This window comes from Lepidochelys kempii, chromosome 3, assembly GCF_965140285.1.
Source record: "Lepidochelys kempii isolate rLepKem1 chromosome 3, rLepKem1.hap1, whole genome shotgun sequence".
Taxonomy (NCBI): Eukaryota; Metazoa; Chordata; order Testudines; family Cheloniidae; genus Lepidochelys; species Lepidochelys kempii.
In genome coordinates, this window is record NC_136382.1 from 55,624,479 (window position 1) to 55,643,153 (window position 18,675).

Sequence of the window (18,675 nt, forward strand, 5' to 3'; positions counted from 1 at the left end):
AAAAACGGTTAACTCTTGGGAGTCTGGGAGCAAAGATTCACATAAGAAATAACTGATTAGTTTCAAGTGATTAATCTAAGGCTGAAAGGGACCTTGAGAGATCATCTAAACCAGCCCCATATGCTGAGGCAGAACCAAAAATGCCAACACCATCCCTGACAGGGATCATCTAACCTGTTCTTAAAAGCTTCCTATTCCAATGCTTAACTGTCCTTATAATTAGATATTTTCCCTAATACCTAACCTAAATCTCCCTTGCTAATGAGTAAATTTATTGCTTCTTGTCTTACCTTCAATGAATATGGAGAACAATTGATCACCATCCTCTTTATCATATTTGAAGACTGTTATCGGGTCCCTCTTCAGTCTTCTTTTTTCAAAACTAAACATAACCAGCTTTTTTAACCTTTCCTCATAGGTCAGGTTTTCTAAACATTTTTCCATTTTTGTTGATCTCATCTGAACACTTTCCAATTTGTCCACATCTTAAAGTATGGTGCCCCAAACTGGACAAATACTCTGAGGCCTCACCAGTGTCAAGTAGAGCAAAACAATTACCTCCCTTGTCTTACATACAACGCTCCGGTTAATACCACTTCAGAGTGATTTTAGCCTTTTTTTGCAACTGCATCACAATGTTGAGTCATATCTGTGATCCATTATAACTACCAGATCCTTTTTAGCAGTAGTATCACCTAGCCAGTTATTCCCCATTTTGATTTTGTCTTCCTAAGCGTAGTACTTTGCACTTGTCTTTGTTGAATTTTATCTTGTTGATTACAGACTAATTTTCCCATTTGTCAAGGTTGAATTCTCCAAAGTGCTTGCAACCCTGCCCAGTTTGGTGTCATCCACACATTCTATAAGCATACTTTCCACACCATTATCCAAGACATTAATGAAAATCATGAATAGTACCGGATAGACCTCTGCAGGACCCTACTAGATCCATTCTGCCAGTTTGACAGAGAACCATTGATAACTACTCTTTGAGCATGGTCTTTCAACCAGTTATGAATTCACATTATAGTGTTATCGTCTAGACATTTCCCAAGTTTGCTTACATGAGTATATTCTCATCCTAGTGTATTGGGAATTACGCAGGTGAATTTTTGCATATGAAAATGAAAATATATCCCATAAAATTGTTTTTCTACTCCTTCTAGTTCATGCCATAATTTTGCTTTTGCTTTCTGCTCAGCAATATTATTCACTATATTGCAAATGGTAGGCTGAAATATAATTTGATCAAACAAACTCTGAGGTGAATAATGATTTGCCTCAGCTGCAGCTCATTAGAGCTGATTTCATTTTTTCCAAATTGTATTACAAGGGCAGCTTATCAGCCAGTCAGTGTATTCCTCGATGAAATGACTGCTCTGCTTCAATACAGTGTTTTGCCTCCTCTGCTAGTTCTCTGGTTCATCTCTTTTTACATAGTTGCAGGGTAGAGCAGACTCGGTTTTTTGCAGCAATTTGAACTTGTAGTTCCCACCAGCAACTCCTCCTTACTGCTGCCCCATCCCACTCATACTTTGGTTCATGTTGAATCATCTTCCCATTCCCAGGCCTGTGGGCTCAGGGAGTTGCAGCAGTAGACCCTGTTCTATCTCCTTCATAGCTTGGGAAGAGGTTGCAGCGTACTCTTTTTCCCTCATCTCTCGAAACACCTGATCAGTGCTATCCGTGCTCCTCCTTTCCCTGGTTGCACATTTTGCTTCCCTTCATTTCCTGTCTCTGGGTCCCCACTGTGGTGAATGAAGGAGGAAGCAGCCAGCAGGTGAAGAAAGAGAAAAACAGGATCAAGAAAAAAGGCAACTACTGGCTACCATTTAGCAACTACAAGTGTGCAGAGAGCAAACCTGCGGTCGAGAATTCTCCCTTCCTCCCCTGGAAGAGGAATGGACTTGAAGTAATGGAGAAGTCCAGCGTTGGCTCATTTCTCTTATCCTCTTTTCACCCTTTCTTGGCAGAGTAAAGTATTGATGCAGAGAGTTTTTCCTCACAGAGCTTCAGAATCTGGTACAGAGAAATGTAAAGATGAGCTCTTCCTGTTTCTTGGCAAGTAATCCCTTTGAAGCCTCATTTAATCCCTCTAATATAGTGGTTCTCAAACATTAGCAGCCCAAGAACACCCGTTTTGATTTAACATTTTTCAGGGACCCCCAAGCCCCCATGCTCAGCTCCAAGCCCTACCCCCACTCCACCCTCCAAGCCCTTCCCCCAAAACCCCACCCCACCTCTTCCCACCCATCACCCACTCACTCCATCCCCCCTGCCTCCATCACTCACTCTCCCCTACCCTTACTGAGTTTTACCAGGGGGCAGGGGGTTGGGATGCAAGAGGGGGGTGGGGGCTCTGGGAGGGTGTTTGGGTGTGGGAGGGGTTTCAGGGTGTGGGCTCTGGGAGGGAGTTTGGGTGTGGGCTCTGGCCGGGCAGTGCTTACCTTGGGCAGCTCCCAAAAGTGACTGGCACATCCCTCTGGCAGCAGCTCCTAGGCGGGGGGCCCAGAGAGTCTCCACACACTGCCCCTGCCTGCAGGCACCTACCCCACGGCTCCCATTGGCCGCAGTTACCAGCCAATGAGAGCTGCGGAATCAGAGCTCGGGGCCGGGGCAGAGTGTGGAGACCCCTTTCCCCCCTCCCCTAGGTGCCGTAGGGATGTGCTGGCTGCTTCTGGGAGTGGCACAGAGCAAGGGTAGGCAGGAAGCCTGCCTTAGCCCCATTGCACCGCTGGACTTTTAGCACCTAAAATCTCCCCGTTTGGAGTTAAGGGAGGGAGGGGGAGGAGTTGATCAGCGTTGCCCGTGGACCCTCTGGAGTACCCTCAGAACCCCTCAGTCCCCAGTTTCAGAAATGCTGCTCTAATATACATTCAAATAAGTAAAAAATAAATGTTCCCTCTTCCCCTCCAAGTGTTATGTCCCCTCTTTCCTCTAGAAATCCTACATTAAAAGAAAGACTGAGGGGAAAAAAGACTGACCCTGCTTTTGCCCCTGGACTGGCCGTATGAAAGGACCAGAGAGGCATAAAAGGGCCCTAAAAGTGCTGACTCTGGCTGTGGGAAGATTCCCCAATACAGGTATTGTGGGAGACACCCAGAAAGCTGTCTCCTGAGGATCCCCTCACAAGCCCCGGTGTGCTGGGGTGAGGCTTGGGGATTGGAACACAGGGCTGTGCAGGAGATACTGACTGGTCCCAGGAGTCTCCTGTAACTTAGACAGGTCTCCAGGGCTTTCTATATTACAACAGGTTTCAGAGTAACAGCCGTGTTAGTCTGTATTCGCAAAAAGCAAAGGAGTACTTGTGGCACCTTAGAGACTAACCAATTTATTTGAGCATAAGCTTTCGTGAGCTACATACACTTCATCGGATGCATACTGTGGAAACTGCAGAAGACATTATATACACAGAGACCATGAAACAATACCTCCTCCCACCCCACTCTCCTGCTGGTAATAGCTTATCTAAAGTGATCACTCTCCTTACAATGTGTATGATAATCAAGTTGGGCCATTTCCAGCACAAATCCAGGTTTTCTCACCCTCCGCCCCCCCCCCCACACACACACACACACACAAACTCACTCTCCTGCTGGTAATAGCCCATCCAAAGTGACCACTCTTTTTACAATGTGTATGATAATCAAGGTGGGCCATTTCCAGCACTTCATTCCCCAGGGCAGCCAGGATCTGAAGGGTGCAAAGGTGGTTGAAATCACCAAAGCCCCTGCATGTCCTTGCCTTCCTTCCCTTCCATTTCTGTACCTCCTCTCTTTAAATCCCACATAAATATCAATAACGGTTCCTGCCTCACCATCCCCAATCCCTCTTATCACGTCTGCTTTCAAAAAAAAAAAAAAAGTGAAGTGAAGTGAACTTTTCTCCTATTGTTTCTGCTGCTGCTCCCTAATGCTGAGTTGTGCTACAGCAGTGATCAGCTCTGAGTGCTCGCTGATCCCATTGATATTCTGAGCCAACCAACACTGCAGCGGACAGGTGAACTCCACTACGGAGGGGAAAAGAAAGATGAAGGCCATTTAAGAACTAGATAAAGAAAGCACTCATGCAGTTGTTCCTTAAAGTCTATCACCACAGTAAAACTGTTCACTGTAATGTACCTGGCAGATGATTTCAGGAATTTGGCTAGGCTCTTGGAAAACAATTGTTACAGTACATTACACTTAACATAATTATCCCTCTGTTACCTTTTGCTCTCCCTACCTGTTTGCTGTTTCCCCCTGTTGTCTCTCATCTTGTACTTAGATTGTAAATTCTTTGGAGCAGGAACCGTGTTTTTGCTGTGCATCGAATGTGCCATGATGGAGCCCCAATCTGATTTATGGTCTCTGGCCACTACTGTAATATAATAATAATGTACTCAAATAGGGCCAAATTTTGATTACCTTGTACACACAAACAAGGTGACTAGGATTTCAACTACCACGTCAATATATAATCAAATAAATGCATAAATGCCTATATTAACAAAAGAGAGAGAAAGAGAGAGAGCTTAAGGAGGATCCCTGATAAACAGAACTTACTGTGTAAAAAAAAAAAGGACAAATTATTTGAAGTACGTCCCCTCTCTATACCCCCCAGCTTTTGCAGTTCCCTCAGTATGGAGAGCCGTGAGAGACTTACCCCGCAAGCAATGCTATGTCTGTCATAAAATGAAAACAAACCGTTCAGACTCCTCATTCTCTTTCCCCTCAACTCCTGCTTCTGTCAACTTGCATTATACATGGAGAATGCAAAAATTTTAAGACATGCCCTCTGGTTTAAAAAAAAACAAACCCAACCACCTCTCACACAGCATTCCAATGTGAGCTGAATTAATCACAGATAATTGAGGTTCTAAGTGGCAATACTTAAAACATCATATAAACCGGTTCAACAAACTCAGTGACAAATTCAACAAGGAAAAAACAAAAAGAAAAGAAATGGAAGTTCCTGTCGTGATTGTTTCCCCCAAAGCCATGTCTTCCACTATTAGAGAAAAATCCTACAACCTTCCTATTCATAAATGTAGCGGAAGAACTTAAATGTAGAAGCTTACTCATGGCCATCTGTACTAAGGAATGCATCAATGCAGACCCCCCAAAAATCAATTACTATATTTGTGCAGTTGTATGTAGTAGTCAAAATCAATCCGAGGGGAATGCAGCTGCACATGATGCTTCTTTGAAGGCCAGAGCTCTAGGGCTGGAATTAGTGGCAATAAAGCACTTAATAATAGTATAATAAAAAGAAGACAGTGGAATGGGTGAGAGTAGTAAAAATCTTATGAAAGCCTCCTATTGGGGGATAGAGGGAGGGCAATTAGAATTTAGGATCCCTCTGGGCAATTCTCACACTTCATCTAAAATATATAAGAGCAGCACCGGCAGTAGCTGATTTTCTGAGATTTTCTGCAACATGCACTGTACGGTAAGCGCTAAACACATACAGTTCGTCTGGTTTATGTGCAAAGATTCAGCTTGCCAGTGAACTATGTGTAGTACTATGTATGTTGTGTGGGGGCATCTATGCTCATACACTCCTTTTTCTTTCAATAAAGTGGTTTGGTAACTGAATGACACCGGGGCAGAAATGCTCTATACAGTGAAAACAATTCTCCTCTTATTTATACCAGTGCAAATCAAGAGTAAGTTCACTAAAGACAATAGAGTTGCACTGGTGTAAACCTGATGAATGTGAGAGGAGAATCCAGTAACTCCACAGAACAGGTACAGTGGCAGTTTCTACATTTTTCTTCCAATGAGCTTCCAGTCATAACCAAGATGGACATCTAGAGCAGTGGCTCTCAACCTTCCCAGACTACTGTACCTGTTTCAGGAGTTTGATTTGTCTTGCGTACCCCCAAGCTTCACCTCACTTTAAAACTACTTGCTTACAAAATCAGACATAAAAATACAAAAGTACACTAGGAGTGAAAAATTGCTTACTTTCTAATTATTATCTTATAATTATAAAATACATAAATTGGAATATAAATATTGTACTTACATTTCAGTGTACAGTATATGGAGCATTTAAATAAGTCATTGTCTGTATGACATTTTAGTTTGTACTGACTTCACGAGTGCTTTTTATGTAGCCTCTTGTAAAACTAGACAAATATCTAGATGAGCTGACAACCCCCTGGAACACCTCTGCATATCCCCAGGGGTACAGGTACCCTTGGTTGAGAACCACTGATCTAGAGAAAAGAAGAAAATTCAGTTTCCATATCCATTAAGTTCTTAGTCTCTGATGACATTTTTTATAAGAGTGCAAATTGCAGTGGTGGTTTTTTAAGTATACAGCTATGTACTATGACCTGGACTGGCACCACCAACTCATTTCACTATAATGTATTTGGAAAAAGTTATTCATTGCATTAGCAATGATTGTTATACGAGATTAGATTGTAAATATGCAAGGAAGAGGAGCATGTTCTTCTGTGTGTTTTTATGGTCTGTACGTTTGCCTGAGTTATTATTATGGTGCTACCATAATGATGTTTTAAAAAAATAATACAAATAGAGTAATACTCTTGGACTCTAAAAACTACTTTAGACTCGATTTGTTTCCATTAAAAATCCTTAATAATTAATAAAATAATAATAAATTAGTTGAAAGAAAAGTATATGGAACTTTGATTTCATATTCCTGAAACTAAATTAAGGAATGTTAACATGTGTTTCTCTCCCTCAGTTTAAGTCTCAAAGAGACAGATTCCTTGCAGAGACACCAAGTTAAAAGTTAAACACAGCTATGCTGAATGAACTCAATGCAGCCTAGAATGGCATATATGCCTACTGGAATGGGCCAATAAAAGACACAGATGTATTTTTAGGCCATTTACTTAGGTGCCTAACTCATATTTGATAATTTTGGATAAAACCTCTTTGAGCCTCAATTCCTTCTAGACATAAGATTGGTATAATAATAATGATATGTCAGGAGTGTTGCGAGGATAAATTAATTAATTAATGTTCATTAAGAATATGTCTACACTGCAATTAATAACCCATGGCTGGCCTGAGCCAGCTGCCTGGGGTGGGGTTAAGGGACTTGGGCTAAGGGGCTGTTTAATTGTGGAGTAGACATTCTGGCTCGGCCTGGAGCCTGCAAGGTGGGAAGGTCTCAGAGCTCAGGCGGCCACCCGAGCCTGAATGTTTACTCCACAATTAAACAGCCCCTTAGCCCGAGTCCCACAAGCCCAAGTCAGCTGGCATAGGCCAGCCATGGGTGTCTCATTGCAGTGTAGACATACCCTAAGTGTATTGAAATCCACAGGTTAAGACTCTACAAACTTTTAATGTTAAATTAATTTATCATTAAGGACTAGCTGAGGTATGAAGATACAAAACAAAGTCTTTTGCAGATCAGAAAGAATATTTTAGGATATATTTTTCTTTCAACTAATTTATTTTTATTTTTATGTAGGGGTCCTACATTAAAACGCATCAATGGTATTAGCAATACCAAATCATTAACTCAAGCCATCAAATGGCAAAATTAAAAACAAATAAAGGATGGGAATATTCTTAGTGATTCCTTAAACTGATCACTTCTTAGAATCTTCTATCATTTGAATATTTGTTGTTCGGAGTCTTTTCAGACTGAGTATAACTGTTCAGATTTCCTGTAACTATAGTACTGTATATAAATGATCAGTTTGATACTGGGGGCCGAGATTTGACATTGTCAAGGTTAATTTTTATTCCCTTTAGATGGATCATAGATGCTGACAAATCAAGGGATGTAGTTAGGTTGAACTCTAAGTCAATGTCCAGCTAAACATTTCAGTAATTTTTTCAAGTACTGTATGTAGATATGCTGTACATGCTGCTAGAGGCAGGGCTGACAATTGAAGTATCACTTTAACAGCTGCTTCATTTCACCATCTCTCGGCTCATAAACTTTATTTTCAATGAGCTTGCCTGGAAGGCTACTAAAAAATGACCTCCACAGAATGCTAGAAAGACCTTGAGTGTTGTCCGGAGTAACTTTCTTGGGCAATGGAAGGCAGTGAATAATCCTGTGGCATAGACAATAACCAGGATGTAGAGAAAAATATAACTCTTTATTGTCTGGGCCTTCTGATGAGAACAATCTGCATCCTCACCCTGAAGCTGTGTCTACAGAAGGAGTTTTTCCGTTGGTTGATTAGTTAATCCACTGTTCGAGAGGCGGTAGCTACATTGATGGACGAATTCTTCTATCCACCTAGCTGCAGCTACGCTAGGGATTAGGTCGGCCTAATCATGGTGCCCAGAGTGCTACAATTTTTCACAGACCTGCGTGACATAACTAGGCATATCTAACTCCCATTAAGCCTGACTGTCACTTAGAGTACACATGCAGAGTATTAGTCATATGGGACCAGATCCTGAGGTGGTGTAAATTTACACAGATCCATTAAAGGTAATAGAACTATGCCAGTTTACGCCAGCTGAAGATCTAGCCTGTGATTAAAGTGGTGTGTAGCAGCTACATGCCTAACATTAGTAATCCATTCAAGGTATTTGTCTGCAGATTCATGCAGTAGTGTGAAAATATGCTCAGTTGTTTCACACAATAGCAGTGAACCTGCATGGCATAGAAAGAGGGTGCAAGGGGGGTTTGTGAACCATACTACAGTAGGAAACAAGGACAAAGTGCAGTTATGGAAATGGTAGTCAGCATCTTGCACCATTTTCTGCATTGCATGCAGACAAACACCACATTTGCTATGCAGCCCAGACTCAAATCAGGGGTGATGTAAATGGTGGCATACATTATATTTTGCTAAGATACATTGGTGGGAGGGGGCTGCTGTATCTTACACCTTCCTATTTCCTCCTGCTGGTTGCTCTTCTGTCTGCCGCTGGACCCTTCCACTAACTCTCACTCATTTGCACTCACTTTCACTGCCTCATGATATTGTAACTTCTTCCACTATTTATGCCACTCCTGAATTTGGCCCCAAAATCTAATACTTACCACTCTTTAGCCTTATAAAATCCCATTGCCTGTGAGAACATTAGTGTCAGCAAAGCTCCTGCTGCTGGGACCGTTTTTACCACCACATCAGCATGTAGTAAAAATGTGTCTTGCTGTGGGAGCTATGTCTGTGCTAGGGCTCCCACTGGTAGAGCTACAGGTTTGTAAAGTTCTGTAGTGTAAACACACCCCTACAGTGCCTTATATGTTCAAGAGCTTTAAAGACATTAAGGGGATTAGTGTTGTTTATTATTTGTACTATGGTAGTGCCTAAGGACCCCAGTCATGGATCAAGATCCAACTGTTCTAGGTGCTGAACAAAGATGGTCTCCACCCCCGAGAGTCTATAATCTAAGATGAAAGATAACAAGTGGACACATGAATGAGTGGAACACAAGACAATAAGACAATAGTGGTCCGCATGATAAACAGTGGTCACAGCTATCCATTTGTGAGTGGGTAGCTGAGTAGGCATCAAGACAAAGGAGAGCTTCAAAAAGGACAGCCAGGTGGCTTTGTTGATGTTTGCAGGGAACTCAAAGCCATCTCACCATCTTCTTTCAAATCCCTCCTTAAAACTCTCCTCTGTTGCCAAGCCTACAAAAAATATAATATGGTTAGGCAGCTGGTAACCACAGCTAGATTTTGTCACAAGGGCTCAATTTGTCACAAGGACACAGCCCATAGTGCTTCTTGTTAGGCCCTACAGTAGGAGCATTCCATGAAGGAGCTGTAGCCACAGTTTCCACTCTTCTTTCCCTTGATCCTGGGGCAGTAATATTTTATGCCAGCATATATTGCTACTAACCATAACACCCTCACACATACATAGGAGGGCTGGAGACAAGGCTCCCCCTATTTACCACCCTTCCCACTCAGTCCTTGTCTGTTTCCAAAAGGAAGTAACCATGTCTAGGTAGCCCAGGTAGAGATGTAAGCAAAACAAACATGCAGTCCAGTTTAACTCTAGCTAATGAATATTGGAGCTCCCATCTCTCAGTTATGTAGATACTGTAGGTATTATCTTTGTTTTACAGGTGGGGATGCAGGGGTACAGAGAAGTTGTAGCTTGCCCATGGCCACAGGGTCAGGAGCACAGTCAAGAAAAGAACTTATATATTTTGACTATGAGTTCTGTGGCTTCTCAAGTGTGTGTGTCATGGAATATAAAAGGGGATTTATGGCCAGGGACAAGGATTCTTGAATCTGTATTTGGATTCACAGTGTTTGTTTTGTTGAAAAGCAGTTATTGTGAACTTATAGATGTGCAGCTAAGACAGCCAAGACAGTAGTAAACAAACTAAGGGATAGAACAGTGTCTTTATTACATATTGTTTGTCTTGCACACACAAATCATTTTCCTTCCCTGGTGGTTTTGGCCAATGCAGGATCTGGTTTCTCCCAACATGTGCAAGTATCTGTCTGGATGCTTATGTGGTCCCCATCACCATAGCATTTGTAATCTTAATGGATGTATTTCATGTCACCCCAATGGGGGAGAGAAGTTTAATTATCCCAAGATTAGAGACAAGCAACTGAAGGATAGAGAGATGAAATGACTTGCTCCAGGTCACCTAGAAAGTCTGTGGTATCAACAGGAATTGAAGCCAGGTCTCCTCAACCCCCCAGTCCAGTGCCTAAATCACAAGTGCTTCTATCCTCTCTCATGCCCATTTCATACTGTTTGTTTTCTTTCAAGTTCACTTTAAAAACCCTCTCTTAAGTCTGATGGAAACTGAAGAAAATGAATTCTGTAAACAAGTTTCTCACCTAATTACCCTTTTCAGTTTTCCATAGACTGAAGGAGGCATTCTTCTGAAACTTTTGTCTAAAGAATTCATTTGCCTACATTAATATTACTAATACTTGTTTGTTGAAACTGAATAATAATGCTTTCTTGTAGTTAACATATAGAATCAGATCCTCACCCTGTTATGCCTGCAGCAGCTGATAACTTGGGAGATGAAAACCACTGAGGACTCCCCTGCCCCCCAAAATAGGAGCAATCCCTGGCTGCCTCTACACCCAGAGTATTCCTAGGGCATTGTCAGGGTGCTGCTGCACTCTGGAAATCTCCTGATACTGGAAAGGTCCCTGGGAGCAGCTGGGCATAACATGGAGCAGCCTGAGGCTCATCGTTAAGTTCTGCTGGGATTTTGTCCCAGAATTGGAAAGCCACAAAGTGGCTTAAGAGCTGGCCATGTTTGAGCACCCAACACCCAGCTATGCCAAGTGTATCTAGTGTATCTCAACAGCATTTAAGGGGGTAGCCCAAATGATACTATACTATAGTATACTATACTATAGTGTGAATAATATTTAAATTATATGTGTCAGAATGTACTTTTATATAGCACTTTATATAGCACTTTCCTTAAAACATTATTGATTTTTTTCATGTGCTGCATTTTTTGTGACAGTTTTTTTTTTCTTTCTTTGAAATTAAAACATAACAAAACAAAAGGCAGCAGTGGAAGGTAATGTAGGGTACATTTATCCCCTTCGTTCCATGCCACCATCACGTTGCATTACATCAGTCTTCTTTCCTTTGGATATCAGTAATCAGGCCAAGATAAAAAGCAATTGAAAGTATATTTTCAGAGGCGGTATCAGTCAGTTTTGCGGCTAGCTTTTAAGTTGCCTCTGTAGCTATCTTGGATAGTGTGAAGGTCTGTCCAGGTTACTTTATCTTTTTTCAACTTGTCTTGGATTCAGAGGAACTTTTACTTTCATATGGTACAAAAAGCAGGTTTCTTAAAACCTTGGCATTCTTTTTCAGCACATGCTGGCCTTATGACATCCCTCTTTGTGATATGCTGCACATCTTACCTAAATATTGAGTTGACTTTAGAAATACTTGAAATCCACAAGTTCAGCTTCCGACCAAGGGTCGACATATTCTTCCATCTCTATGCACACTATGGGCTACATTTTTCACTGGCCCTGCACAGATCTGCAGAGGGTGAGCGAGCAAAATAAGCCATCTCTCCTTGATTGCTGCACAGGACCTATTCACAGTTTTTGAACTTCATGAGCACAAGGTTTGTTCCAGGATTGTACCTCTAATAATGTTAGTGCCCTTAAAGGGGACAGGATGGTCAATGACGGGTCCATGTCCTTGCCTCCATTTCCACACTGGTCAGCCCAGCTGGGCTGGCAAGGCTGATAGCATGTACTGCAAGCTTTTAAAGAGTACCATTTGGGGTGCTTTGGCCCTTGTTCCCACATGGTTCCTGAACCATTGTATCTGAATCAGGGACAATGACTCTACAGCTGCTGCTCTGGAAAAGACTGGAAATACATGATCATACTGTGGCCCGTAGGTTAAACAGTCTAGCCCAATGTATTTCTTTTGGAACAGAGGCGTTTAGAAGTCTTTGGGCTCAATACAGGGGTAATGGCATGAAATGTAATGGCCTGTGATATAAAGGAGGTCAAACTAAATGTTCTAATGGTCGGTGAGAAATCACATGCTTTTCATTGTATCCTGTTCTACAGTTATTTGGTCTCATCCTTAATAAAAAAATACATTGGTTGTTAGAGCAGTGCGATTCTCGAAGTTCCTAAGGATGTTTGGATTATATTACGTTTATTGTGGTTGAGACATTTTTAAATGCAGTAAAGTAGGTTCTGATATTTATTTCACACTTCTGATTGTCACAGATTAAAGAGCATCTGGCCAAAGGACAGAGGATGCTGGCTGGTGATGGAATGTCCCAGGTGACCAAAACACTGTTGGATTTAACTCAGAGGAAAAACTTTTATGCAGGGGATCTTCTGATTTCTGTGGAAATTCTCAGAAACGTGACAGACACATTTAAAAGGGCAAGTTATATCCCTGCATCTGATGGTGTCCAGGTAAGAGAAATTCTGTAGAACAGGATAATGATTCAGCTACTGTTATTTAGTCAATGTTCAGCATCATCTATTTGCCCCAAGAACAAGTTAAATCTGCTCAGGAGGTGTAATAGAAACACAGTAAACATTAATTATGAATAGGGTGAAGTCTAATAGGGCAAAAGGACCCAGCTACATTTAAGTGAACAAACGTCTTAGAACAACATAGTGTGTCAAAAGTACAAAATTCTTTTTTATAATGATTATTCTAGTAAGTTTCCATTCTCAGTGGTGGTGGTTTTTTTATTTCTATTTTTATTTTATTTTTATTTTTTTACATCAAGCAGTTCTGCAACATTGTTTATTCTAGTTCCTTTGATTTGAAAATCTATCCAGGATTAAAGCTCATTAAAAGAGCACAGGAGTGATGTATAGTGCATTTGATGTGAATTTTGTATTTTGCATCTTAGATTAACTCTTCCTGTGCCAGAAACCATAGTGTTTATTTCAGCATAATGTGCTGCCTGTCTCAGTATATAAAGTCCTTAAAAATAAAAGTTTGGCAGGATTCCCAAATAAGGTATAAGGTTTTTTTTTTCATCTGGGAATTTTACATGCACTTTTCTCAGAATGCAGATTTACTTAAAGGAAGATATTAAGAAAAAACAGTATACTGGCAGTATATCACTTACTAAATGGAGGGTTCTGTAATAATTCATAAAATAATCATGATGTGATTAATGTACAGCATATATGTGTGTGTATGCAAATATAATTGAAAATGTATGATCTCTTTTAGAAATATAGTAATTTCTCCAGAGTTAAGGTTTTAACCAGCTTTCCATTCTACTCCCAATTTTCTGTCTTTTTTTCTCTCTCTCCCATATACACAAACCTCTTTCCTCAAAATAAAATAGTGTCTTTAAGATTTCTTGTGTGTGGCCTTCATCCCGTGGAAAAATATGTATCCCAATTTGAGGTGAATTAAAATGAGAATTTTCTTTTTAATTTGTAGGAAAAAAATTGGCACGTCTCAAAAACAGTTTGGACTGGAAATTCCATTTTTAATCTGTCTTAATCTGCAGTAGTGGTTTTGAGTATTTTTTTAAAGGTTGACTGCTTAAACAAGGAGTTATTTTGCTACAAATCATTCATACTGTCATCAGTCCAATAGCTCCAAAGTAGCCTTTCCAAGGCTCACAGAGACTACAAAAACTTTTGGTAGAAACAGCCTTGAGAAACTGCTTGATATAAGTGGTTTCTGTTTATGGATTTAGCAGATGGGGTCACACTCAACTCAGCAAAATTAGTAAGAACTTGATTCTGTTCCCATTAATATCACTGGCAAAATTTGTGCTGATATCAATGAGGTGGAAGTGGTCCTTAAATCGTTAGTAGACCTAGCCAGGAGAAACTATTTTTTGTTTGTTTATTTGTTTTCCCTTTAGAAACGTAGAGAAATTCTGAGGGCAAGGACCAGGGGAGTAAATGACCAAAAATATTGCTAAACTATAGTTCAGGTTGTAAATTCAATATATTTCAATTAGGAGATATAATAATTGAATTTTGGTGGGAGTTGGATGCCTAACTCCTATAGCGTCCTTTAAAAATCCCAGCCTAAAAATCCCACCCTAAAAAGATACTGAAAGATCAAAAGAAATAGGAAATTTAGTAAATTTATAAATATAAAACTTAAAACTCATATGCACACATTCTGGAAAGCATATAACGTAGAGTGAAGGCATTCCGAGTATATGGATGTTAAGTAATAATTCCCTCATTGATTTCTAATGATATACAGTGAAATCCTGACCCAGTAAAGTCAAAGGAAGTTTTGCCATTGATTTCAGTGGGGACATACAAAATTTCACCACCTCCAGATATTACATCTCATGCCTTGGTTTTCCTACCACACATTATTATGCTTTCTAATCTATGGCTTCTGAACAAAATATTAAAGAAACCACAATGAAAATTAAGAAGATATTTTTATAATTTAAAAAATTCTTCTGTTTTTCTTAAGGAAAATAAATGTGGACCTTTCATTAAATCATACAATCATAGAATCATAGAATATCAGGGTTGGAAGGGACCTCAGGAGGTCATCTAGTCCAACCCCCTGCTCAAAGCAGGACCAATCCCCAATTAAATCATCCCAGCCAGGGCTTTGTCAAGTCCTCCAATCTTGACTCATCTCCCTGAGAAGAAGTAGATAAAGAATAGAATTCTTTATCTCTCTTTTATATACATACATGAGGTTTTAAAAAAAAACAAGAAGTCATAATTTAGCATTTTGTTTGATGTCAGAACAGTAGATTATGAATTCTGGGTAATTATATAATTCAAAAATGTCAGAAAGATTTTACTACAATTTACCCTTAGATTACTGGCATTTTCCAGACTGCCAGCCAAATTAAATCTTAGAAGGGAGTGCTGTAGGTGTATAAGAATGTTCAATTTTATTTATTCCATTCTTCTGGGTATTCCCTTTATTATCTGCAGACTTGGAGTTATGCCAAGTATTAATATCAATATAAATACATATTGCAATAGATATAATCTATAGACTTTAGATGATTATGGGAATGACCAGATATCACCTTGCCTCAATGGGTCACAGCTGAGGATACCAGATTCAGGACAAACTGCTGAGAAATAGGGCAGACTCACTCCAGAATGGGTGGTTATTCTATTATCAGATATATCAAGCCAGAAGCAAAGGTAAACTTCTGTCTCACCACACTGGTTAACAAGAAGACCAAATTACAGTCACTTTAGGAATCCCAGCCCTTGTTTCACCACCCAGACATCAGACTTAATGATGAGTGGTTATTTAAAACCAATTTAATCAGATAGCCAAGTCAAAGTATAACTCAGATCGCGCCCAATAATTACACCGTTGCCAATCCTTTAGCATCTAATGTCTAAAGCTTTATTTATAAGAGAAAAGAAAGAGGAGAGAGTTATAGTGGTCAAGGAAAACAAATACATAGACTCATTGCAAAGTTCTGGGATCAGGTTTGTAGCAGTGATGTTACAGACTGTTGGCTTGTAAAGTCTCTGGTAACTTCCAAAAGATTAGAAGGTCCATTGATTGGAATGCTCCTTTTATTGTAAACCCATAGTCCAGAGATCACAGCAAGAAAGATGCAAAATGGCAATGCTTCCAGGGTTTTCTATACCTTCTTCCATGTGCAGGGAATGCTCGCAGTCTTAAATTGTGGGAAATTACAGACACAAGATGTAGTCCAGGGACACATGAGCAAGTCACGTGATCTTGCATGCTTCAATGACTAATAGGCGTAGACATTACCCATATTCTGGCTAAGGCGTCCACAAGATGGCTCACCAGGCGGGGACAAGTTTCTTCTATGGTTCATTGTGAAAGTTAAATATTCTTTAATGGGTTATCTCCTTGAATAGTTCATTCACAATCTGCTGGCCAAGCTGGATGTAAATTACCCAATGTGTGTTACCCCAGGAGCAAACACATTTGAAATATAGTCAATATTCATAACTTCAGATACAAAAATGATATATGCACATAAGAGTATAATCATACTCAGCAGATCATAACTTTTCTGTTTGCACCATACATAATATACTTGTACAAAATTTGTTGCAATTGTCTTGGCAATATTAAAGATGTAAATGGTCATGTTGCAATCATACAGCATCACGCCAGAGAAATGGGATACAATTAAAAGACTTCAGTATATTTATTTGTGCAAACTAAAATGTTACTGCTTCCAATGTAGTAGAGAATGAGCTAGTATCACAGACCTTTTTAAATATAGGTTTCAGAGTAGCAGCCGTGTTAGTCTGTATCCGCAAAAAGAAAAGGAGGACTTGTGGCACCTTAGAGACTAACCAATTTATTTGAGCATGAGCTTTCGTGAGCTACAGCTCATCCGATGAAGTGAGCTGTAGCTCATGAAAGCTTATGCTCAGATAAATTTGTTAGTCTCTAAGGTGCCACAAGTCCTCCTTTTCTTTTTAAATATGCAACTCAGGTGCCAAGTTATTCATTATATAAAAGTTATTCTCTGCATATTTCAAGCTTTTGCTAACAATTGGGGTGTTTTGTACACAGCATCGAAAGAAGAAGAAGATTGTAGGAGACAATTTAGATAACATGGACCAGGATTCTGGATCAATGAGTGAAACTGATAGTAGATTCATGAACGGCAAAAGAAGCACCAGCAGCTAGGGGTTTTTGTTAGCATGGAGATGGTTAGAAAATATATTCTGAATGAACATTACAACTAAAACGATGGTAATCGTGTTATCATCCCTAAAAGAAAAATATAATAAGACAGAATTAAGGTTGTAAATAATATAAAACAGCATTTTAGAACATTAGCCAGAACTAACCTAGGTTTAGTTGAACTATCCTCTGCCAGACTTGAAGAGGTGAGGCTATTAACCTCTTTACAATCCTCTGATCCTGTGACTGGTTGGGAATGAGGCCTGTCCCCTGTGTAAGTTACAACAGTCTGACGATTGTTTAAATTTATGTCTGGCTGTACATGATCCCGTGGAACCATTGCTGTAACCAGAAATGAAAAGGGCCTAGAATTGCCCCCCATTTCCCCAGGACATGTCCCCTGTGGTGGGATGCAAAAGTAGAGGTGATTCTGGAGCCTCCATGCTACCCAGGGATTCAGCTTGTCTGGGGGTTTGGGAGAAGGAAATCCTACCCTTGCCATGTAATAGGATTCATAGCAGCTTTAAACCCCCAGAGTGGCTCAAAGCAGTCAGATTGGACTGAAGAATTGCAGACTTATTTACAGTAAGAAAATATTTGAAAGGAATTAATTTAAATTAAGAAACCATAGCTGTCTGAAACTGACTGCAGTTGGAGTGGATGGAAATTAAGGACCTCAGAATTTGGGTCTCTCTATAGTAGAGTTTTCTATGGAGCCCTTCACTGTCCTATCTAAGCAGTGATAGAAAACGAGGCAGCCCAGCTCCATAAGTACATCCAGCGCCTCATGGGACTGGGCCATTAGATTGTTCACCACCCATTCAGAATTTAGTCCCCTGATAGTCACTGTCTCTCCTTATATCTGCAAAATGCCTTTTGATATGTATACTCTGTGTGTTGTGACCCAGCGAATGGCAGAAATATTGGTAGGTCTCTTAGAAAAATGGCAGATATATTGGTAGGCCTATCAGATTCTTGGTGCCCATTTCATATTTCATAATTTAAACAGCAAAACCAGAAATGCAAAGTGGAAAACATAATACCAACTATACGTATAAAATGATGGGGTCTAAATTAGCGGTTACCGCTCAAGAAAGAGATCTTCGAGTCATTGTGGATAGTTCTCTGAAAACATCCACTCAATGTGCATTGGCAGTCAGAAAAGCAAACAGAATATTGAGAATCATTAAGAAAGAAATATCATACTGTCTCTATATAAATCCATGGTATGCCCATGTCATAAATATAAAGGGAAGGGTAAACCCCTTCAAAATCCCTCCTGGCCAGGGGAAAGCTCCTCTCACCTGTAAAGGGTTAAGAAGCTAAAGGTAACCTCGCTGGCACCTGACCAAAATGACCAATGAGGAGACAAGATACTTTCAAAAGCTGGGAGGAGGGAAAGAAACAAAGGGTCTGTGTCTGTCTGTATGCTGCTTTTGCCGGGGATAGACCAGGAATGGAATCTTAGAACTTTTAGTAAGTAATCTAGCTAGGTATGTGTTAGATTATGATTTCTTTAAATGGCTGAGAAAAGAACTGTGCTGAATAGAATGACTATTCCTGTCTGTGTGTCTTTTTTGTAACTTAAGGTTTTGCCTAGAAGGATTATCTATGTTTTGAATCTAATTACCCTGTAAGGTATCTACCATCCTGATTTT

The 18,675-nt window shown here is 40.1% G+C and overlaps 1 protein-coding gene across 5 annotated transcripts in view; it reads left to right on the forward strand.

Annotated features, from left to right (window-relative positions):
- The window catches only part of ADGRB3 (adhesion G protein-coupled receptor B3), a 621,597-nt gene that overhangs the window by 298,440 nt on the left and 304,482 nt on the right, over window positions 1-18,675 (forward strand). For all 5 annotated transcript variants that reach the window (XM_073336359.2, XM_073336357.2, XM_073336356.2 and 2 more), the window contains one exon: window positions 12,637-12,831. In XM_073336359.2, the coding sequence (XP_073192460.1) occupies window positions 12,637-12,831 (195 nt within the window). The remainder of the gene's footprint in view (window positions 1-12,636; window positions 12,832-18,675) is intronic.